We start from the raw sequence: 22,840 nt of genomic DNA on the forward strand, positions 1-22,840 counted from the left end.
CCGCACATAACGGGACAAAATTAGAGGGAACGTTGGAAATGACTGAGGGCTATGAAATCATGACTGGTGTGGAGAAAGAACATAAGGAAGTGTTGTTGACTCCTTCTCAAAGCACAAGAACTAGAGGGTCATCAAATGAAATGAATAGGCAGCAGGTTTAAAGCCAACAAAAGGAAGTATTCACACAACTGCAGAGTTAACCTGTGGAACTCCTCGCCAGAGGATGTTGTGAAGTCCAAGACTTCTAAAAAGAGCTAGATAAATTCGTGGCTAGGTCCAGCAATGGCTATTAGCCAGGTTGGGCAGGGAGGGTGCCCCTAATCTCTGCTTGCTACAGGGGAGGGATCACTTGAGGAGTCCCTGTTCTGTTCACTCCCTCCTGGGCACCTGACATTGGTCACTGGGCTAGATGGACCTTTGGCCTGACCTACTGAGGCCTGTTATGAATTTTTGCAGGCGGGGGCCAAGGCCCGAGGCTTTCCTTTTGGCCAGACAAGCCCCCCCCCCGCCGACTGGAAGGCGGAGCCACCGCAGCCAGGCGAGGGCTGGGGACAGGGTGAGGCCGGGACACCGGCTGCCAGGCGCACACGTGGGAGCGCAGCGCTCCAGGCGCCCGGGCGGGGGCTAATCCCAGTTCCTGTCCCGGGGAGCCAGGCCAGCCGCGTGGAGGGTTCATTACTCACCTTCCTCTCTCGCCGGGAATGTGTCTCCCTTCCAAGCCTCGGGGGTGGATGGGCAGGGCGGGGCACCCGGAAACCATCCGTCCAGGGAGCTGCAGGGCGTTTTGCTGGGAGGCTGCTCCCCAGCCCACCAGCTCTCCAAAGCCGCTCGCCCGCGGTTCCAGGGGTCTGGCTCTGCCCGCAGGGAAAGGCTGCGAGCCACGCACAAAGATCCCGCCCCGAGCGGGTAGGTATTTACAGCGGTGAGTCACCGTTGATCTTTTGCAAGGCGCTGATTGAGTAACAGGAAATGTCACAGGGAGATGGGGGGGGGCTTTCTCCCACACCCCTTTCATTTGCTCTGCAGCCACCCAGAGACAAGAGGGGGTGGGGGGGCTGGGGGAAATAGTGGAGAATCTCTTCTGACTTCGGGTTTGCAAATTTCTGGGCCCCCCCACCCTCATGGGGGCGGGGCCGGGCAGCGGGAGGCGTGGCCAGAGACGCATTAAGAACCTTGTCAATTTCAGTTGTTCAGACTTGCTTAGGACTTTCCAAAACTTGTTGGTGTTTCTCTCCCCCCACCCCCAACCTCCATTCGGCTCCCCTTGGGGGTATTTTTTTTTTCTCAAGATCCCTTGACATTGAAAACAAAATTGGGGTGTGGGAAAAACACACCCGGGAAAACATTGAAGGCACATTCCCCACTGGGAACATCTGCCTGGGGTGGAGGAGGAAACATTTCTGCCCCTCCAGGTGGAGAACAGCCTTTAAACTCCCCCCCCCCCCCCCCGCAAAAAAAGTGTCGAAATATGATCACTTTTTTGTTCCTATGGCTTTGTCTTCCTCTAGTGGAACCCTTGGCATGTAAGTACCGCCCGCACTTCGGTCTCTCCCGGGGCTTTTCTCTGTGAGGTGAGCAGCCGATGCGCAGAAGTTTTCCAAGAGTCCCTCTCTGACCGTATCGGATGGGGCAAAGGATCAATACCCGGCTGGGAAGAGGCAAAGGCGCGGGAGCGCGCACTAGAGGGGTGGGAGTGGGGGGCTGATGAGGGAAATGAAACAACCCGGCAAGATGTGGCAGGAAAGGGGACTTGGAAGAAAAATCACCTTTGGAGTTGCAAGGTGGTTGAGTCAAAGGGGGTCGCCCGGCCACGGCGGAGGTGGCTTGATGTGGACAGAGACCAGGCCAAAGCTCGAGGGAGGATAGTTTTAGATGCGAAGGGGGATTGGGAGAGGGTGCGCCCAGCCGGGCCACGCTAGGTTCCAGCGCAAACGGGCCAGGTCCTTTCCAAGAGGCGGGGTGGGACGCGCGGGGGGAGATTTTGCTCTGAGCAAGAACTGAGGCGCTCGGAGTTTTGTAATTCCCAGAGAACGTCTCCGGGGCTTCCCCTGCGCACCTGGGACGGCGACTGCACGGCTCTGCCCCCAAAATACCGGGCAAAGCGAGGCACGAACGGGGAAGCCGGGAGAGAGGCGCCGTGCGCCCCTGGCGCAGCGGCCGTAGGGAGAGCGCAGCGCAGCCTGTGAAAGACGCGTCTCCTACGATTCTTTGCCTCAAAGCGGAGCGAAAGGCGCCCCTTTCCCGCCCTGTACCCGGCCCCCTCGCTGTGGGCCTTTCCCCCTTGGGGTCCCCCGCAAACCTGGACCCTGCCCTCCTTATTGGTTTCACTTCCAGTCCATTCATTTTCTCGGTGGATCTCCGAGGCGCGCCGAGTGCGGGGGTGTCCACTTCGGGCCCCCACGCGCTCCCTGGGGCCCGTCGCCCCCTCCCTATCCGTCTGTGCTCCCCGCTCCCCCACTCCTCTCTCCAGCCCGCTGCGAGCCTGGCTGGGCGAGTCCAAGGCGAACGTGCCTGGCTCCGGCCGTGGACGTGACAAAGGGTTCCAGGACCCAGCCTACGGCCCCAGCCTCCCCCCCCCCCCACTCCGCAGAGGGGAATTTGCGCTCCCGCGGAGACCCCCGCCTGCGCGCAGAAACGGGGAACTTCTCCGCGGCTGGCTCAGCTCAGATCCGCACCTGGAGAGGGGGGGGGTCCCTTCGCTCCGCGCCAGGCGCAAAGGGGGAGCCGAGCCGGGCTGCAGGGGGGCGCACCGAGGACATAACAAAGGGCTCGGCTGCTGCGAATCCGGATCCCCCGGGGGGCGCCGCGCCCGACTGGTCCGGCTGCGCGGGGCTGGCTCTGCGCCCTAGCGCAACGCCGCGGCCCGCACAGATCCCGCGGGGAGACCAGCCAGGCGGGGAGGGGGACGTGGGGAGCTCTCTTCTCTTGGGATCTCCCGTGCTCAATCGCCGAGCCCGCCCCGCGCAAGCTGGGGCCAGGCAGGAACGCAGCGTCCCAAGCCGGTTTGCGGGGTGTCCGCCCCCGCGCCCAGCCCCGGCGGTGCCCTGCGGGAGCTGCCACCCAGCCCCGGGGGCGCACCCGCCTGGCGCGGCGACCAGCGGTCCGGGGGGAGGCAGCAGGGCCAGGGGACCGGTGCTCGGCTCCCACCTCGCGACCCGCAGGGCGCAACCCCCGTCGAGAACAATGGAGAGGCCCCCTCCCCCATGGAGAACAATGGAGAACCCTCCTCCCCCATGGAGAACAATAGAAGCCAGCCCCCTGCTCCCGTGTGGGCCGTGGGGCTGGGGTGTTTGCTCGGGCAGGCCCCTAACCCCGGCTCCTGAGGGCCCCGGAATTTCCCTGGGGAGAAGGGGTCTGGGAGTTAACAGTTTCGGCCTCCTGCCGCGCTCATTTCATCAAGAAAAAATGTGTGTGTGTCCGTGGGGTGGGAAGCGTGTGTGTGTGTGTGTGTGACGTCGAGAGTGTGCGTGTCTGTGGCTGGGGAGTGTTTTTGTGTGTGTGTGTGTGTGTGTCCATGGAGTGGGAAGTGTGTGTGTGTGTCCCTGGGGTCGGAAGTGTGTATGTGTGTGTGTGTGTCCATGGGGGAGTATGTGAGTGTCTGTGAAGTGGGGAGTGTGCGTGTGCTTAATCTGTGTGTATCTCTGCGTGTGTCTGTGCCGCCCAGAGTGTATCTATGAGTGTGCTTGATCTGTGTGTGTGTGTGTGCCTGTATCTGTGGGGGTGGGCATCTGTGTATGTGTGTATCTGTGGGTAGGGACAGATCTGTGCATATATGTGTACTTATCTCTGTGCTTATTTGTGGGATGAGGTGTATCTGCGTGTGTGTATCTGTGGGATGGGGGCAGGTGTGTGTGTGCGTGTATCTATGCATATTTGGGGGGAGCTGTCTGTATTTGGGGGAGCTGGGGAGTAACTGATGTGTATTGGTGTTGTGGGTACATGTATTTCTGTGCATGTGTCTGTGTGTCTCTCTGGGCGTGTTTGTGTAGTGTGTGTGCGTGCATCTCAGAGCAGGGAGTGCATTCCCTAAGGCCACAGAAGTGCTGTTAACACAAATTAGCCTTTGGTTCCTGGAGTTGTGTTTTTGTTTCCTAAGCAAGAAGCGGGTGGGGGAGGGGGAAGATTCCCTTTCTTCTGGAGCAGAAAGTTGGTGCTTCCTTTTTATGGTGGGAATTTCTCAAGGCCGCAAACACAGGATCTGATCAGGCCAAGAAAAGCTGCTGCTGTTGTTTGGGAAGCGTTAGGCACGCACGCACACACACACGCACACACAGAGCCTGGCCTGGCCAGACCACCCCAGTGACACACCCCACTGCAGCCAGCCGCCTGAAACCTCAGCCAGGACAGTCCTGCTCCCAGGCACCTGGGTGAAAGACACTGCCCAGGCAGCTGTGAAAACCGAGTGTCCAGAGTGTTTTGCTCTCCAGCTAGACATGTACCCGGTGTCACTTCCCTCACCCTAGTGCCATCAGGCTGCTCCTGGAAAACAGAGACATGGACAGATTCAGACAGTATCTCTGCAGGACTCAGGGCGGTTTGTCCCCTGACAGGCACTAAGTAGCCTGCAATGACTTCATGATTAATTAACAAGGACCGTTAGCAGCTAATTATTAAACAGCAACAGCTAAGGATTAGGAACTGAAATTACAGCTAGACTGGGGCGGTGCCAAGGAAACTAACGAACCAATCCCGAGGAATTTGGAGTTAAGGCTCCCCCCCCCCCCAGAACCACGGAAGGGTCTCAGAAGTGTGGCTGGCTTCTCTCCAGCCAGGGGCCCCATTCTGCACTCCCTGTGCAAGAGACGTCCTGCATGGGTGAGGTTCACAGGCCCAGTCCCCGTGCACACCTGGGTGAATAGGGCATGTGGCATTTGCTGCATTCATGGCAGACACTCACCACTGTAACCCCCCTGCCGTCTGTCCTCAGGAATTGGCTCCCTCGGCAAGTAGGGTGCCTTCTCTGGGGTGGTGTCTCCCCTCTTTACTCCCGGCCGCAGCATCCTCTTCGCCACACTGCCCTCCGGCAGTACCCAAGTCTGTCTCTGAGCCCCCCTTCCGGGGGTCGATGTTCCTTCTTTCAAGCCCTGCAGTCTGGGGATTTACTGGCCAGAGCTCCCCCAGCTCCAGGGAGCCGCCTCCTCCCTCAGCAGCCAGGTTCTCACTGCTCCCTCCTCGCAGCAGCAGCCCATCCTCTATTATAGCTCCCAGCTGGGCCCTAATGGACTAGTACAGCCTCAGCTGGGCTAAACTCCCCGGCCCTGGTTCAGGCCGGGGTCTGCCCTTAAAGGGCCAGTGCAGGGCGAGCGCCCTGTCACAGGGGGTCCCACATGCCAGCTGGCCCTGGCACGGCTGGAGTCAGCAGCGTGCCAGGGGTGCACGTCCACTGCTAGCCAAGGCTGGAGGTATTTGATGGGCAGCTACGTTGGCAGAGGTTTGTGGCCAGATGCAGAGGGGGAAAATAAGAAATTGAAGCTCAATGCGAGGACAGTTAGGCCGGGGCGCAGTCTCCCTGGGCAAACCTGGATCCATTAGAAGTGCCTTGGGGGTTTATGTTTCCTGGAGCCTGGGTGATCAAAACAAACAGTCTGTTACAGGTACAGGGCTGGGAGACAGCGTGGGACATGCATTTCAGTGACTTGCTATTACGTTTTTTTTGGGGGGGGGGGGACTGCTCTTTTCCTAAGTCTCCAAAGTCTAAACTAGGGTTGAAAATATTTTACCCCTTTTTGCTATTGGGCGTGGTGGGGGAGAGGGACCTGCCTCTAGGCTGGCAACACATCTCCCCATCACAGCTGGCTTTGCCACAGAACATCCCAGAATGGAAACGCCCAGTGGCCAGAGAGTTTGCTATAGGAACAGTAAACCAGACACCTGCCCATTCATGGCATTTCTATGGCCTCAGCAGACTTAGCACAGTGCCTGCCCAGGCACTCCTGGGCTTTGAGGCCTGTTGAAAAGACTGAAGAGCCTCCCAAGGTGTATATGATAGTGCAGGAGGACTGCAGAGACCAGGGTGGGGAAACTCAGACCCGGGGGCTGGATGCAGCCCTTGGCTTGCCTGGATCCGGCCCCCAGTCTCAGAACCTGCCCCCTCCCAGCATTGGGGAGCCCATGCTGGTGTTCCAGTCCCCTTGCTGCCCACCTGGGGGCTGGAGAATTCAAAATCTACTAAGCTGGGTCCCCCTAGACTCTGGTGTGCAAGGGGAATGTGGGGAGGGTCTTTCTCCTCATTCGGGGGCCACAGGGAGGGTTTTTTCCCCCGCTTCTCTCTTGTGTGTGACTCCCAGCTGATTTTTCTGGGGTCCCCGACCCCAAAAAAGTTCCCCACCCCGGCACAGACATTCCTCATAACCACGTCATGAAGACCACTCCTCATAACTCGTGTTGGTATTAAACCCCCGGGGCGGGTGGGGTACACAGAGCTGGTGACACGCCCACGGAGTCTCTTAGGAGAAGAGAGATTTGATCCCACATGTAGGGCTGTGAAGTTATTCCGGGAGACTCCCCCCCCCACACACACACGTGATATAATGTCGTTTTCTGTACATTTCCTACTCTCATCTCCAGGGTGGCTTTCCACAGTGGCTGGGAGGTTGATGACGATTCCGGGATACACCAAGCCAATCCCAAAGGGTTAGCAACCCTCCTGGATGGCGGGCGTCAGAGGCAGGGAGAGGCATTGTCTTCCCAAACTGCCAAGCATGGCCCTGCCCGCACTCCGCCCCCTGCTCCAGCGTGGCTGCCCACACCTCCCCCATGTTCCAGAGCTGGAGAGGCTAGAAACCTCCCCCTGCAGTGGGGGGTGGCTATGGGGGAGCTGGAGCCCTGTCCATTGTGGTGGGGGGCTCGGCTCCTGAAAGAGGCGAGGCCCCAGATGGAAAAGGCAGAGTTGAGGGGTTGCCTCCCCCAGTCATAGATTCGCCCACCGCCCATGGCACCCCTATTCACATGGCTTTGGGCCCTAGCTAATGCTTTACCCTTTCTCCTCAGCAAAGGTCTGTCATGCGAAGCTGTGTTAATAACTCAGCCTGCAAGAGTGTATATACTTAGGCGTGCTTTGAATAATGGAAATAACGGATCAGTGCCCAGCGTGTAATTGTCAGTCATTTCTGACGTTATATATTTGGGAACCAATTTTTTTTCAGTCCTATTCAGGGCACCCTCCGGTCATGAACACTGACTGAGTCATGAAATGCAGAAATGCCCCACTTCACGTGACCAAAACTCAAAAATCCAACAGTCTTTTTAGAATCATAGACTCACAGAATCCTAGAACTGGAAGGGACCTCGAGAGGTCATCGAGTCCAGTCCCCTGCCCTCGTGGCAGGACCTAGTACTATCGAGACCATCCCTGATAGGTGTCTGTCTAACCTGCTCTTAAATATCTCCGGCAATTCCACAACCTCCCTAGGCAACTTATTCCAGTGTTTAACCACCCTGAGAGTTGGGAAGTTTTCCCTAATGTCCAACCTAAACCTCCCTTGCTGCCGTTTAAACCCATTGCTTCTTGTCCTGTCCTCAGAGGCTCAGAGATCAATTTTTCTCCCTTCTCCTTGTGACACCCTTTTAGATATCTGAAAACCGCTCTCCTGTCCCCTCTCAGTCTTCTCCTTTCCAAACTAAACAAGCCCAGTTCTTTCAGTCTTCCTTCATAGGTCATCTTCTCTAGACCTTTCATCATTTTAAATGGCTAATTCCCCCCCCCCCCCCCCCCCCGTGTCTGGCTTGATTGCATTTGACCAGACTTTGCAAAAGATTCACCTCTGAGCCAAAGGGATGAGAAATGCAGCCACAAAATGGGGGGGGGGGAGAGGTGGAGGAAGATTGTGAAGGAACAAAGCATGCAGCCAAACTGGCTCTTTCTGGGGTCTGTGTGTCACTCTGGCATAGCAACAAGGGGATCTGTGCACCATATTTCTCAGGATCTGAGCGTGCTCTAATTAGACTTTTTTACCAAATTTGAGACAATACAAATTCTCGTTTGTTTTCCCCTTTGGGAATCTCACAGATAATTATTTTTAAAATCCTTCCAGTTCCCAGTTAAAACACAGCTCTTGCTGTGTGATCTCAGAGGCTTTTAACAGTGTCTGTTCCCCTTTCCCAGCCATTTAAACTTCCAATATAAAAATAAAATGAAATCCGGCCTTTCAAAAGAAAAGAGTAAACGCTCTGGACACCTTGGACGTGTGGTTTCACTTTATAGCATTACTTAGCACCTGATCAGCATTTTTTTAAGAAATAGGAAAGTAATAAAACTTCTAGCCGGTGCTGGAGTTCTGAGTTGCACATTCCACACGTTGATTGTGTCTCTCTGGCCCATTCCTCGCTGCTCTGAAAACTTCACACTTTTCCCTTTTAAAACACATGTTCGTTTTGGGGTCTGGGTCTTGAAAAAAAACCCCACTGCTTACAAAATTGGCCGCACCAGACGCTGCCTCTCAGAGGCTCAGCAAGGAGGACGGGAAACATGTCTGTTTTACAACGCTCGTACGTGTTTCCAGGGGTGTTTAGATTAAGATTTACTAGAATTAGGGCCTCAGACATTGCCCCTTTTATCCACGGGGCTGCAGCTTTCTCGCACAGAGCTCCTTGGGGTTTGCCGGATGGAGGAAAAGTTGGTGGCTGGAAATGCTTGTGTGCAGAGTGATTACATTTTCAGAGGCCCTTTCGGAGGCCGAGGCACGTTCTGTCTTACTCTTTGGGCTGGATGCTCTGAGCTGCAGAGACTCTCGGCTTAGAAAAAATGAGGCTAAGGGAGGAGGATAGGATCAAGGACTCTAAAATCAGGACTGGCGTGGAGAAAATGATAAGGAAAAGTTATTGACTTGTCTCCCAACATAAGAACTAGGGGTCACCAAAGGAAATGACTAGGTAGCAGGTTTAAAAAACAAAAGGAAGTATTTCGTCATACAACCCACAGTCAACCTGTGGAACTCCTTGCCAGAGGAAGTTGTGAAGACAGACAGACAGACAGGGCTACCCCATTTGGTATGGCAGCTTCCTCTTACATTAATGTGCCAGGACAATGGGAAGTGCCGGGAAACTGATTGTTTCTCATAAAGTGGAAAGGGAGGGATCTGAAAGGAGGGAGTTATACTGTAGCATGACCACAGGGCGCAGCAAAGGGCCAGAGATGGGGACCAGGACAGCTATCTCGAATATAAGGGCCAGCAGAGGGCAGGGGTGGAGAAAGGGACAGCTATTTATAATATTTTTCAGAGAGTGTATCTGTTTGCGTGTCTGTACATGCACTCCTCCCCTGGCCGTGCCTGCTGGAGCTGCAGCAGCCATAGACAGGCGCTTCCCACCTGGCCCTAAATTTCTGTGGAGAGAGAGGGCTGCAGTTGTCCTCTCTCCCCAGGACAGCCTGCACACTGACCCCCCTCAGCTCGAGCCTCAACCGCAACCCCACAACAAATGATTGAAATGAAGAAAAACAAAACTTATTTGTGTTAAGGACCCGAGCTGGGTGAATCTTCTAGGTCGGAGCAATCGTAAGAGCTTGCACCCTGTCAACCGGTGCCTCAGGTGTGCAAACTTGTGTGTGTGTGTGTGTGTGTGTAGACACGTGTATGAATGGAACGGGGTGACACGTGCATTCCCAACACCCGTTGAGTGCACACTGTGCGCGCCAAATGCTTAACACAAGTGCTTAAAGTTAAGCATGTCCTCCAGGATGTAACTGACCAGGGTGTAATTGACCAGCTCTGGGTTCAAGATTCTTCACTCTTTGCTCAGGGGAGATCTGGCTGTGAATGGGTTTTTTTAAGTGTTTCCGTGGTTGCTTCTGAAATCCCCTTTGCCCCAAGCCCCACCCACCAGCCACAGGCTGCCACGCCCTCCCGAAACCCAGCCCCTTCGGCGGTCAGCAAGGAAGGCCAAAGCAAACCATATAAACAGTCCCTGCCCAGGCAGCGGTGAGCAAGAGACACCTTCTCCCCTGGCGCCCGCTCTTTCGGATAATAATCCGCTTATTCTTGGAGAGAAACCCACATTCAATTTATATCTCGCTGTCCAAGTTGTAGGAAAAAGCTGCCAAACCTGCCTCTACTAATCCCAGGCATCTCCTGTGTTTTCATCATGTGAACAGAGAGAAGGAGGCTTTTTGCCCAGCAAGCAACCCAAATAGATTTGGGGAAGAGCTAGAGGTTGAGCCACATAAGAGATTGTTCCTTGATACTTTTTTTTTGTTTTTTTGCTGCAGATCCTGCAGTCATAGCCCCCCAAGATCCAACTCTGGTGATTGGCTCTTCACTCACCGCAACTTGCTCAGTGAACTCCGACCTACACCTGAAAGCAGGGGACCTGTACTGGACTCTGAATGGCAGACGGCTCCCCCCAGAGTCCTACAAGGTCCTCAATGGCACCACCCTCAGCGTGACGCTAGCCAACCTGAACGGGTCCAGGCAGCAGTCAGGCGATAACCTGGTGTGTCACAGCAGAGACGGCAGCATCCTGGCTGGATCCTGTCTGTATGTGGGATGTAGGTTGGCAATTCTTCTGCATAGAGAGATGTGGGTTTAGCCAAAACACCCCAATGGTCCCTCTAAACTTTTCCATCCATGAGCAGAATAACTTTTGTTCGGTGCACCGAGGCATGTGCAGATGTGCACCACCAGTAGAAACACATGCTGCCGGCCGTGAGCGGTCTGCTAATCGGCTGGGTGGCACCTGAATCTCTTCTGGGCGACCACTCAAGCATACAGCTTGCAGGGAACATTAGTCACAGCCAGAACAACAAACCTGCCCAAATTCATTCTGGTACAGTCGGAAGCTTACACTGGGATGAAATCTGGCTACACAGGGATATTTACCTTGTTCATTGATAGACCTTTAGCATGCGCTTCTTATCCTAAAGGATCCCTAAGCATTTTAAGGATGGTACAAACATAAATGTTGCTGTCCATCCACTGACATGCAGCCGTCTCTGGGGTGGAGCCTACCGGCAGCACGGCTCAATAGCTTTGAGGAGGGGAAATTAAGAATAGCATCTCCAGTCAAACTGCCTGGGGTGTTTGGAGAAGGAGGGGATGACTCGAGTTGGAATTTGGCCCAGACACTTAGACTGAACACACCAGCTCTTGTCAAAAAAGTTCCGTCGGCTTCTACCAATGGCAAGATATTCAGGGGGGTTTTGCTTCTATGCCAGAGGAGAAGCCATAGGATGCCACGTGCCCACCTCTTTCATCAGGGCCTGAGCATTTCATTAGGACAAAAGGAGTAATTGACACCAGTGTTGTTGGGTAGCAAGAACGAGGCAGAAGAAGCTCTGGCAACAATCCTAGTAATTTGTACACTAATCATCTGCACCTTTTAATGGCTTCCCCATAATTTGCACTACCAGCTCATTTCCCTGTATTCATTAATAGAACCCTAACCCTGGGAATGATCACACATGGTGTTAGCCTCTGCATATGAGAACTCAACAGCCGCACGTCTCTTTGGCAACCGGAGGTGAAATTACAGTTGTCCAAATCAATGATCGTAAGATTTTATCTTAGGCTATTTTAAGGACACGTCTAGGAGTGTCTCAGAACAGAGAGGCTTAACGGGGAACTGAAAAGCTTTTTCTCATTTGTTCCCAAAAGAAAACTGCTTCAGATCCCAGATAAGCCACTGAATAAATGGGTGGACATTAGAAAAAACAGCCACCCAGCCTGATAAACGCTCTTAACGTTTCAAACAGAGAAATCATTTGCGCTTTTATGCACCTGCCGAGACCTGAGTTCAGGAGTCTGTCTTCCTCCTACAACAGTGGCTTGGGGGTGTTACCCCCAACTCAGGATATTTTCTTGGGTGTCTCGGATGGTGATTTACAGAATCCTGAGCTTGGGTCCTGGCAGGTGAGGGACAAGTGGGCAGATTTGTCTACATGCATTTAGCCGGGGATCTTAAAACCAGTTTGTTAAACAAATCCACGGAGCAAAGTTCTCCAGCTCAGTCCTCAGAGCCGGGGACGTGCTGGCGGTTTCTTTGCAGAACTGGTTTCCCGTCAAGTGTTCTTCTCCCTTTTAGTGCCACCAGAAAAACCAGTCAACATAACCTGCTGGTCCAAAAACATGAAAGACCTCACCTGTAAATGGGCCCCCGGCACGGAAGGTGAGACCTACCTGCACACCAACTACACCCTCAAATACAAACTCAGGTACAGACAAGCGGCTGGCGGGGGAGGGAATTCATTCTTGCTATTCTTTGGCATGCAAGCGCAGCAGCGAAAGGTTTCCAGCAGGGGTGGGCAACCTGTATATGTATTTGTGGCCCATGAGACATTTGGTTGACTGCTGCCCACATTCAGGGCTGCTAGATTCTGCTGGTTTCCAGACATGCAGCTGTTTGCCTACTGGGCTACGTCGAGACTGGCATGATTTTCCGGAAATGCTTTTAACGGAAAACTTTTCCGTTAAAAGCATTTTCAGAAAAGAGCGTCTAGATTGGCACAGGCGCTTTTCTGCAAAAAAGCCCCGATCGCCATTTTCGCAATCCGGGCTTTTTTGCAGAAACCAAATCTGAGCTGTCTACACTGGCCCTTTTACGCAAAAGGGACTTTTGCCCGAACGGGAGCAGCATAGTATTTCCGCAAGAACACTGACAATCTTACATGAGATGGTCAGCGCTTTTGCGGAAATTCAAGCGGCCAGTGTAGACAGCTGGCAAGTTTTTCCGGAAAAGTGGCTGATTTTCCGGAAAAACTGCCCAGTCTAGACACAGCCCTGGTGTTATTAAAGTAGGGGAGGGCAAAAGGGCCTCCGTGGGCTGGATCCGGCCCACCAAGCAGGTTGATCCAGCCCGCAGAGGCCCCGCTGCTCTCCCGCCCATAGGCCAATTAGGACCTGGGGACAGGGGAAGCACACGAAGTTTCCTTTGCTCTGCCAGGAGCACGTGGTGCTTTGAAGCGCCGCTTGCTTCTGGCAGGGTGGGAGGAGACTTTGTGCGCAAAGTTTCCTCCACCCTACCCCTGCCCTGCAAGGAGCGTGCAGCACTTAAGAGGTGCCGCACCCTCCTGGCAGGGTGGGAGGAGACTTCGCGTGCTCCCCCACCCCCAGGCCCTGATCGGCCTGGGGGAGCACGGGAAGTCTCTTCCCACCGCCAGGGGCATGGGTGCTTAGTGGGAAGGAGGGGCAAAGGGGCTCCCCCACCTCCAGACCAGTCATGGTCTGTGAGTGGGGAAGCCCGAAGCATCCTGGCCCCGCCCCTTCCCGGGATGTCCGGGGCCACTTCAAAAAATGATTGCCCACCCCTGGACTAAAGTGACATACACGCCAAGCATGTGAAAAGGGGGGCGGGCTCCTTGCACGGAACACTGACTAGGAGAGCCGTGTGCTGCCTCTGCAGCCATCAAAGCGCTGCCACGGTTCCCCCGCCTGGAGTTGAAGGGCAGACGGGGCCCAGCCTGGTGCCGGTGGCCTCCCTGCGCAATGAGTCTGGCAGGGCTCAGCCTTCTCCTTCCTGGGCACCTGAGAGAGGCAAAGGTTAAGAGGAGTCTGTGGCTAATGCATAGTCGCATGTGCCTGGACCCCTGGGCTCTGTTCCCAGCTGTGGGAGGGACGCAGGGATTAGTGCAGGGGGCTGGGAATTCCCAGCTGACCCAATGGACTCATCCTTGGGAAATTGCTCCGTGCCTCAGTTTCCCCATCTGTGCAATGGGCCTAAGGGCACTGACCACCTTCCCAGGGGATTGTGGGGCTTTATTCATTAGCTTGGAGATCCTTGGCATTCCGGCATCCTAGAGCACCAGGAGTCTGCTCTCTGGACAGACAGTAGCCGTTGGCATTTTGGGCTGGGAATCCCGCACCATGCAGAGAGACTCTGCAAGTATTAACCGGCCCGTAAATGAGTCACAGCTCCGGTTAGGAGCAGTCACCTCCTCAGTGTGAGCGTGGAGGGGGCAGGCTTGGGGATTCACCCCCAGCATCACGGTAGCATCCCAAGGCGCCCGTGAGGAAAGCAGTGGGGGGGCGACGGCATCCCAGGGTGCAGCCGTGACATTCTGGGGTCGGCTTCTACGGGCCGCTGAGGAGCTTGGATGGAAACCAAGGGGCAGATTTTCTGCTGGGGCAAGCTGACCGAGTTCCCTGGAGTCCAGCGCGATTCACCAGCCGGGGACTCGACCTGAGGGGTGGGCTGGGGCCTCTCGTTCGCAGGTGGTACGGCCGGGACAACACATGCCAGGAGTATCGCACGGCGGGGCAGTACTCCTGCCACATCCCCAAGGACCTGGCCCTCTTCACGCCCTACGAGATCTGGGTGGAGGCCTCCAACCGGCTCGGCGTGGCTGTCTCTGAAGTCGTCATGCTCGACATTCTGGACGTGGGTGAGACATTGGCTCATGGTGCTGCTCCTTCCTTCCTCTTTCCCTCCCTCCCTCCCTCCTTCCTTCCTTCTTTCCTCCCTCTCTCCCTCCTTCCTTCCTCTTTCCCTCCCTCCCTCCCTCCTTCCTTCCTTCCTTCCTCCCCTCCCTCCCTCCTTCCTTCTTCTTTCCCTCCCTCCCTTCCCCCTTCCTTCCTTCCTCCCCTCCCTCCCTCCTTCCTTCCTTCCTCCCCTCCCTCCCTCCTTCCTTCTTTCCTCCCTCCCTCTCTCCCTCCTTCTTCTTTCCCTCCCTCCTCCTTTCCTCCCTCCCTCTCCTTCCTTCCTTCCTCTTTCCCTCCCTCCCTCCTTCCTCTCTCTCTCTCTCCCTTTCTTCCTTCTTCCTTCCCTCTCTCTCCCTCCCTCCTTCCTTCCTCTTTCACTCCCTCCCTCCCCCCTTCCTTCTTTCCTCCCTCCTTCCTCTCTCCCTTCCTTCATTTCTCCCTCCTTCCCTCTCTCCTTCTTTTCTCCCTCCCTCTCCCTCCTTCCTCTTTCCCTCCCTCCCTCTCTCCCTCCCTCTTTCTTTCCTTCCTTCCTCCCTCCCTCCTTCCTCTCTCTCCCTTCCTTCTTTCTTCCTTCTCTCCCTCCTTCCTTCCTCTTTCCCTTCCCCCTTCCTTCCTTCCTCCCCTCCGTCCCTCTTTCCTTCCTTCCTCCCTCCTTCACTCTCCCTCCCTCCTTCCTTCTTTCCTCCCTCTCTCCCTCCTTCTTCTTTCCCTCCCTCCTCCTTTCCTTCCTCCCTCTCCTTCCTTCCTTCCTCTTTCCCTCCCTCCCTTCCTTCCTCTCTCTCCCTCCTCCCTTCCTTCCTTTCTCCCTCCCTCCCCCTTCCTTCCTCCTTCCCTCCCTCCTTCCTCTCTCTCTCCCTTCCTCCTTCCCTCTCCCTTCTCCCCCCTTCCTTCTTTCCTCCCTCCTTCCCTCTCTCCTTTTCTCCCTCCCTCTCCCTCCTTCCTCTTTCCCTCCCTCTTTCTTTCCTTCCTTCCTCCCTCCCTCCTTCCCTCTCTCTCCCTCCCTCCTTCCTTTTTTCCTCCTTCCCTCCTTTCTTCCTCTCTCTTTCTCTCTCTCTCTCTCTCCCCCTCCCATCTTCCTTCCTACCTACCCACCTGTGGGGGCGGGTGCACTGTTGTGGGGCGCAGCAGCGGTGGTGCACGGGGAGGAGAAGGGCGCTGAAGGATTTCAGTCTTCAGTCCAGATGCAAAGCCTGGTGGAAGGTGCAGGGCGGCCCGTCCCTAATTACCCGCGTGCCTCTGCTCCCAGCTAACCTCCTTCCTCCGGCTGCGTGAGGCGGGTGGAGCAGAGCGGCTCTGGTAACCTGAGCCCCGGCGGCCCGGAGCAGCGCCTGCGGGACCTGGGGGGCTCCGCCTGCGCTCCAGAGCTGCTGACACCTCTTGGAGAACGTTACAGCCCTTTGCGGGGAGCCCTGATCCTTCCTCGAGACCCACCACCTCGGCCTTCCCCTCCCCTCCCCCTGCACTGCCTGCAGACAGGATAGTCCCTGCCCTGGGCCTTCCCTGGCTCCCTCCCCACCTGGAGCCGCCGTCCGCCCAGCTGTGATGTCACAGCTGGTTGCTGCGGCGATGACTGTGATGTCACACACAGGGGATACTGACCTCAGCTGGGGGAGCGCCAACTGAGACCAGGATTCTGGGGTCATGGCGTCCTCCTCGGTAATAGAGAAGGGCAGCAGGAAATGGACGATATGTGAGCAGAATTGCTCCTAATCTAATTAGGATGTTTCTCCAAGTTTTTCTGGAGGCATCTGCTGCTCCTTAACCCTTTCGGCCCCATGAGGCACATGGCCAGGAAAGGGGATCTCCCCCATCCTGGGGCGTGCTGCCAGACGGAAGCAAGGAAGGGGGGGCCGGGCTGCCACGTGACCCACGGCCAGCTATCCAGCCTGTGTCGTGGAGAACACGACACACCCCGAGTTCGTGGCAGGAGGAAGAAATACCTGATTCCTCTTGGCTCGCATGCATGGGAGCCACTGTGTAACCCCAGCACGAGGCTGATCCATGGGATGCCGCCAACACCCCACCTCTCGTCACTTCCCCCTTGCAGAGCAAGAATAAATCCCCACGGAGGCAGGTGTTTGTATTGGTGGTGCACCTCTGCGCCTGCCTCAGTGCACGGAACCCAAATTATTCCGCACGTGGATGGAAAAACTGAGGGGGAGCATTGCTGTAGAGCGGGTGCCCCTCAACACACATGGGGCCCTCATTGCACGCCCAGCCCCTGCACCCCAAGGGGCACGTGCACCAGCCACATCTGCAAGGCGAGCGGATGCCCCAGGCAACGTTAAGGGCAGCAAAGGATGCAGAAAGGCTAAAAGGATTCCAGAGCCTCCCCCATCTCCCCTCCCTTCTGCGTATGCTTCTGGCACGCCCACCCCCCAGCCCAATCTGCCAGCCCCAGGAGGGTCAGAGAGGCGGCGTGTGCCAGCGCTTGCCCCTAGCAGGGGCATCAGCAGCTAACTCCCATGGCCGGAGGGGCACCAGTCCCTTGAACATCCTGCCCCAAACACTCGCTGCTCCCCCGTCTCTCTGCCCTCAGGGATGGGGCTGTTTGTCTAGGACATGCCAGGAGCCCTCTGTACCCGGGACCCTTAATGCATCTCTGCTCTGTCACCTCCTCCCTGCTGACAGTCACCACCGACCCGCCGGCAGACGTCACCGTGAGCCGCGTCGGCGACCTGGAGGATCAGCTGAGCGTTCGCTGGAGTTCCCCGCCGGCACTGAAGGATTTTCTGTTTCAAGCCAAGTATCAGATCCAGTACCGGGTGGAGGACAGCTCGGAGTGGAAGGTGAGCGCGAGGGAGCAAACCAGTCCAGTGCTGGGCACCGGGACCACTGGGTTCGATTCCTGGCTCCGGCACCGACTCCCAGCATGTCCCTCCCCACGGCGCCCTGCTCGCTGTGAAACGGAGGCAGTACCTCGCCCCAAGGCCTGGGAAACCGGATCGGTGCCCTCCTACCTAGAGAGGGGCTGGCCGGTCCTGGTGCTCCAAGGCCTGGCCCTGCTCCGGGGGTTCCCCGAAGGCCATGAGCATCCTCCCTGCCTGAAGGACGAGCTCCGGGCGGATCTCTGGCTCTCAAGGGAAGGTGGGTTCCGGTGCGGGGCTGCCAGCTCCGTGCCTCAAACCCGCCCTCCTCCTCTCCTGGCAGGTGGTGGATGACGTAGGCAACCAGACGTCCTGCCGGCTGGCAGGGCTGCGCCCGGGCACCGTGTACTTTGTCCAAGTCCGGTGTAACCCCTTCGGGATCTACGGCTCCAAAAAGGCTGGGATCTGGAGCGACTGGAGCAACCCCACGGCAGCCTCCACGCCTCGGAGCGGTGAGCAGCAAGGCCCTGCAGCGGGAGCCACGGCACTGGGGGGGGGGAGGACCTCTGAGTCCTCTCTGTGCTTGTAGGGCCCATGGAGGAGGGACACTGGGGCACCTGCCAGGCACCCTGCTCCCCTGAGCTGCAGGGGTCAAGGGAGAGCAGAGCGCAGCTCCTCCAGTGGGAAAGGCTGCCGCAAGGGGCCTCAGCCTGGCTGTGGTACTGGACCCCTGGGCGTGCCAGTGGGAGGGAGCCACGTGAAGGGGGGGGGCACTGGACGCCAGGCACTGTGCTATGGGACGGCAGGCAGGCCCACCCGTGGCCTGCCCACGAGATGCTGACGCTGCCTGGCCTGAGGTGAGGTAAAACCGCTCCCTCCAGGGGGGCCTGCCACGGCGACGCCCCGCTGAGGCCTTCCCAGCCCCCCCCCCGGGTTCGTTTGCCTTGGGGGGTCCCTCCCAGCTCCCCAGCAGTCCAAGAACCTCTGCAACACTCCCCCCCGCCTGCCACTTCCCCCCCCCCCCGCCCGCCACTTTCCTCAGCCTGGGGTGGGGAGCGTGAGACCAGGGCCGGAAACCCAACCCAGCGCCTCCTCCCGCCGGCCCCCCTATTCCTCCCGGAGATGTAACGTTCCTCGGCCTGCCGGGGGTCTTGGCGCCCCGCCAGCAGCTGGAGCGCTGGGTCACCCGCCCCCCCCCCCCCCCCGCTCCCCGTGGCTCTGGCAATCATTAGATTAGCGTTCAGCCCTGCCGGGCAGCCATTCCTCCCGCGCCATATGCAAATCGGCTGCTCGTCGCACTGTCTTTGGGGGGTAGGCGGCGGGGGGGGGCAGGGCACGCTGCGGAGGCCCCGCAGCCCAGCCTCGGCTCCCCCCTTTCCGGAGCGCGCTGGCCGCGCAGAGAGGTTGTTCCCCCCGCTTGGCCCCGCTCTGTGCCCAGCACCTGGATTTCTTGCAAAGGAGCCAATTTGGAGCTCTGATTTCCCAGCAGGGAGCGAGTGAATCGCTCGCTCCCCCCCCCCCCCCCCCCCGCTCGCCGCGCCGGCACGGCCCCGCTCTCCTGCCCTTCGGGACGACGGGACTTGGAGGTCACGCCGGCCCGGGGCATTTGGAGCCCGGGATCAGTGGGGATTTGCCAGGCATGGCACCGTGGGGGTCTCCCAGGGCTAGGAGCGAGCCCCCAGCTCAGCACTGCGGGGGCAGGGTTCCTAGGCCTAGGGGATTGTAGGTCACATTGGGAGACACTAAAACGCACAGGAGGGTCCCGTCTAGCTTGGAAAGCCTTCCCAGGCACGAGGGGCCCAACCCCAGTGAGCTGGGGGGGGGGGGTAGGAGCCCTCTTGCTTCCCCGAGGGAGCCAACCACTAGGTAACAAACGGGTCTGGGGTCTGGGCTGGCCATTCCTAGGTTGCTCCCGAGACCCAGAACGCGCCAAAGACAAGGAAATGGGGCGAGTCCTCCCGGCCCTTCTCCCCCTGCGATCTCCAGCCCCCAGCCCCCGGCTGACCCCCCCGCCCCCCGCTCTCTCCCGCCTAGATCGGGCCCCGGGCGGGTGCGACCCCAAGAGCGGGGAGCAGAACAGCACGCTGCGGCGGGAGCTCAAGCAGTTCTTCGGCTGGGTGAAGAAACACGCCTACGGCTGCTCCAACCTCAGCATCAAGCTCTACGACCAGTGGCGGGTCTGGCTGCAGAAATCCCACAAAACACGGAACCAGGTAGGTAAGGACCCTTCTCCAATTCCTTCTATGGCGGCGCCGAGGGGGAGGGGGAGAGCACCGCACCCTGCTCCGGGGGGGAACACCAGCCAGGAGAGAGAAATCTGCCTCCCCCATCCTAGGATCCCCTAGGACGCCCTGGCCGCTCAGGCACAGTGGGCACCCGATCCATGCCAACCAGTGCCTGGCAGAAGGCCTCACCCACTGGAAGCCCCTGGACATGAGGCTCCTTCATGCCCCCTCTGCTCCCCCACGGGGCCTGCCCTGTCCCTTCTGCCCATCACCTGGGGCAGCTGTTTGTGGACCAGCGGCGAGCTGCAAATCTGTGCCTGCCAGGCTGTGGCATACGGCCAGGCCACGCCCCCAGCTACTAATAAGCCCCGCCCACTGGGGTTCCCCACGCAGCAGCAGGGTGAGCAGCCCGGCAGGCAGCCGGGGGGGCTGCTGCTGGAACCGGGGCCACCGTGAGGACGATCCTACGGGGGCAGCCTCACCGTAGCCCCGGTTCCAGCGCCGGCGGCTACGCAAACAAAAGGCCGCCCTAGAGCTCCTGAATGGGTTTGCGGGTCCCCAGTAGCGACAAGGCTGGGAACCCCCAACCTGGAGTAGCCGGAGACCTGCCCGTCTGGCTCCAGCCCTCGGTGCACATGTGGCTGCCCACCCCAGCAGCCGGAACTGGAGCCCTGCCCTGCGTGCTGTCTAGTTGCCGGAGGGCAAACAGGCTGAGCAGGGGCTGGGGGCGGGGGAGCTCGGCTCTGCGGCCACGCGGGCGGGTGGTTACGGCCTCTGGAAGCTGGGCTGTGCTCTCGTTCTAGGTGCTACCCGGCGATAAGCTGTAGCCCCCGCCGCCCTGGGCAGTGGCAGGAGAGCACCCGGCCGGAGCTGCATGGGACCCGTGCGCGGCTGGACCTCACCCAGACCTCAGGATCAGGGGGAGGGACGTGCCCCCCCCACCATTCCTCTCCAGCCGGGATAGGAAGAGACTTGGCCAGACTCCCCTCCCAGCCCTGCTCCCCATCCGGGGCCGGTGCAGCCTAATCCGTCACTGCTGGGCGGGGCTCCCCTCAGCGCTCCCCTCTGAGCCTAGTTGTGCCTCCCCGATGCACCCCCGAAGCGGATCAGACTCCTGCTGGCTTGGTGGAGTCTGGCCATGGTTGCAGGGGCAGAGTTAAGGGGGTTCAGGGGACCCAAGGGACTGACTGGGCCATGCACCGTTCACAAGCCAGTCCTAGTCCCTAGCAACCCGCATTCGCTGCCATCACGCTCCCCTGCACGAAACGAGCCTGGCGGGTCTTTGCTTTGTTCCCCACGGAGCACGTCCCAGCCACGGCAGCCGGCACTAACCGGGAGGCTGAGCAGGGAACCGGCTCCCCCCACCCTGAGAGAGCTCCCTGCAGGGCAGCGTCACTGAGTGGTACCCGCTGCAGGGAGGGGCTGGAACCCCAGCTGGGCAGGAAAAGCATCAGGGCCGTTTATCTGCCCGAAAATCCCACGCTGGGCAAAGTGCAGCCAGGCCCCCGTGCGCAGCCTGGGATGCCAGGCCCGGTGCCTCCAACCACCCGGCCCGTTTACCCTGGGCCCAAGGGTCTCCGCTTCTGTAAGAATCCACCCGTCACCTCCCTCCAGGGCTTCCCTGGGAGGCCTGGCGCCCAGCCCAGCCCTGCACCAGGGAACCAGATTGCTTTGTTTTCTGGCTGCCCATTGAACACACGATCGCCGCGGCCTCTGCGTGCCAAGCAATGCCCCTGATCTTCGGAGCCCGGGGTACCTCCCGTGACCCCGTGGACTCAGCTCGGCGCGCCCACCTCCTACCTCTCTGCAGGGCCTGTGCGCTCCCCTCCGCTTCGGTCAATAAAGGAAAGAAAGCCCAGAGGAGGAAAAACCAGCTGGTTTGAACAGGGGTGCCCTGCACGGGGGAGCAAGGGGCCTCCATACTCCGGCCCACCTGCGGGGCTGGGAGCGTGTGGATCCGCCCCCGCGTTGTACCCGCTTCAGATAAGACTTGAAACCGGCGCGGTTCAGGCGGGGCCGCAGGCTGCTCTTACTCGGGGTTAATGTGGGGATGCAGAAATCCACCGGGAGCCGGTTTGAGTCAAAGCCCCATGAACCACTTGGGACCACAACAGCTTCCAGCCCAGGGCAGCCCCACCCCCAGTTAACTAAAGCGATGCAGTGTGGTCGGCCACCCCCACCCAGCCGTATGCCCGGGCCCCGCTGGCCAGCCTGAGCCGGCTCCTCTCCTGGGCGAGGGCAGCGGGTGTCGTTCAGTGCAGCCTGGAACACGCAGTTCGGGGCCGGCTGGAAGGGAGGGTGCTGGGGTTGGGCAGAGGGTCCTGGGGGAGCAGCCTGGTCAGGACAGCAGCCGGGGTTGCCAGATGGCTGAAACAAAAATACCAAACACCCCCCCTCCAAAAAAAAAACACTGGGAAAAAATTGTGTTGAAGGGGAAAAAAAGGGGGGGGGGGCAAAGTTGTTAAGAAAAAAAAGACTCCAATAACCTGGATCACTGCCAGGGTTACCAGGTAGTCATTTAAAAACCCCAAAACCTGGACACGCTGTGGGGGGAGAAGAGGACTGGCCAGGAAGGGAGCAGTGCTGGAAACAGTGAACGGAGGGGCGGGGGGGCAACGGGGCTGGCCAGGGGAGATGGGGGGGGGCAGCGGGAAGCAGGGCTGGTCGTAGGGGGGGGAGGTCGTGCAGAATGGGGCTGGCCGCAGGATATCGGGAGAGGGGGGGACCGGCCGGGAGGGGGCGGGGCTGGCTGGGAGGAAGGGTGGGCAGGAAGCAGAGCTGGCAGGGGAGGGGGTGCAGCAGCGCTGGCTGGAAGGAAGGGGGGGCGGGAAGCAGAGCTGGCGGGGGGGGTGCAGTGGCACTAGCTGAGAGGAAAGGGGGGCGGGAAGCAGAGCTGGTGGGGGAGTGCAGGGGGGCTGACTGGGAGGAAGGGGGGGCGGGAAGCAGAGCTGGGGGGGTGCAGCGGCGCTGGCTGAGAGGAAAGGGGGGTGGGAAGCAGAGCTGGGGAGTGCAGGGGGGCTGGCTGGGAGGAAGGGGGGGCGGGAAGCAGAGCTGGGGGGAGTAGGGGGGCTGGCTGGGAGGAAGGGGGGGGCGGGAAGCAGAGCTGGGGGGTGCAGCGGCGCTGGCTGAGAGGAAAGGGGGGTGGGAAGCAGAGCTGGGGGGGGAGTGCAGGGGGGCTGGCTGGGAGGAAAGGGGGGCGGGAAGTAGAGCTGGGGGGGAGTGCAGGGGGGCTGGCTGGGAGGAAGGGGGGGCGGGAAGCAGAGCTGGGGGGTGCAGCGGCGCTGGCTGGGAGGAAGGGGGGCGGGAAGCAGAGCTGGGGGGTGCAGCGGCGCTGGCTGAGAGGAAGGGGGGTGGGAAGCAGAGCTGGGGGGTGCAGCGGCGCTGGCTGAGAGGAAAGGGGGGTGGGAAGCAGAGCTGGGGGGTGCAGCGGCGCTGGCTGAGAGGAAAGGGGGGTGGGAAG

The 22,840-nt window shown here is 58.9% G+C and overlaps 1 protein-coding gene and 1 long non-coding RNA gene across 4 annotated transcripts; one reads left to right on the forward strand and one right to left on the reverse strand.

Moving 5' to 3' along the window:
* Positions 1-731: 731 nt before the first annotated feature.
* CRLF1 (cytokine receptor like factor 1) lies at positions 732-21,238 on the forward strand. Of its 3 annotated transcripts, none has more exons than XM_075902888.1 (8): positions 732-906; positions 10,205-10,483; positions 12,016-12,145; positions 14,142-14,311; positions 16,980-17,137; positions 17,499-17,667; positions 19,190-19,372; positions 20,184-21,238. In XM_075902888.1, exons 1-8 carry the CDS (start codon positions 732-734, stop codon positions 20,198-20,200), a joined length of 1,281 nt encoding a protein of 426 aa, XP_075759003.1. In that variant the 3' UTR covers positions 20,201-21,238. The 3 variants fall into 3 exon arrangements, with proteins under 3 accessions (XP_075759003.1, XP_075759002.1, XP_075759004.1); XM_075902887.1 differs by having other exon boundaries at positions 19,190-19,368; XM_075902889.1 differs by lacking the exon at positions 732-906 and adding an exon at positions 1,204-1,523 and having other exon boundaries at positions 19,190-19,368.
* LOC142819017 (uncharacterized) lies at positions 13,665-15,755 on the reverse strand. Its single transcript, XR_012896702.1, has 2 exons — positions 15,441-15,755; positions 13,665-14,301 (listed from the first exon to the last, which is right to left on the reverse strand). It is a non-coding gene; the product is annotated as an uncharacterized LOC142819017 (long non-coding RNA).
* Positions 21,239-22,840: the final 1,602 nt, after the last annotated feature.

This window comes from Pelodiscus sinensis, chromosome 19 (assembly GCF_049634645.1).
Source record: "Pelodiscus sinensis isolate JC-2024 chromosome 19, ASM4963464v1, whole genome shotgun sequence".
NCBI classification, from domain to species: Eukaryota; Metazoa; Chordata; order Testudines; family Trionychidae; genus Pelodiscus; species Pelodiscus sinensis.

What these genes read in the sequence shown, in the direction of transcription:
- CRLF1 (XM_075902887.1), top strand. Translation starts at nt 732, where the DNA reads ATGGGCAGGGCGGGGCACCCGGAAACCATCCGTCCAGGGAGCTGCAGG. An exon ending in ATCCTGTCTGTATGTGGGAT is followed by an intron (nt 10,484 to 12,015) that starts GTAGGTTGGCAA and finishes TCTCCCTTTTAG; the next exon opens with TGCCACCAGAAAAACCAGTC. An exon ending in AGCCTCCACGCCTCGGAGCG is followed by an intron (nt 17,668 to 19,189) that starts GTGAGCAGCAAG and finishes TCTCCCGCCTAG; the next exon opens with ATCGGGCCCCGGGCGGGTGC.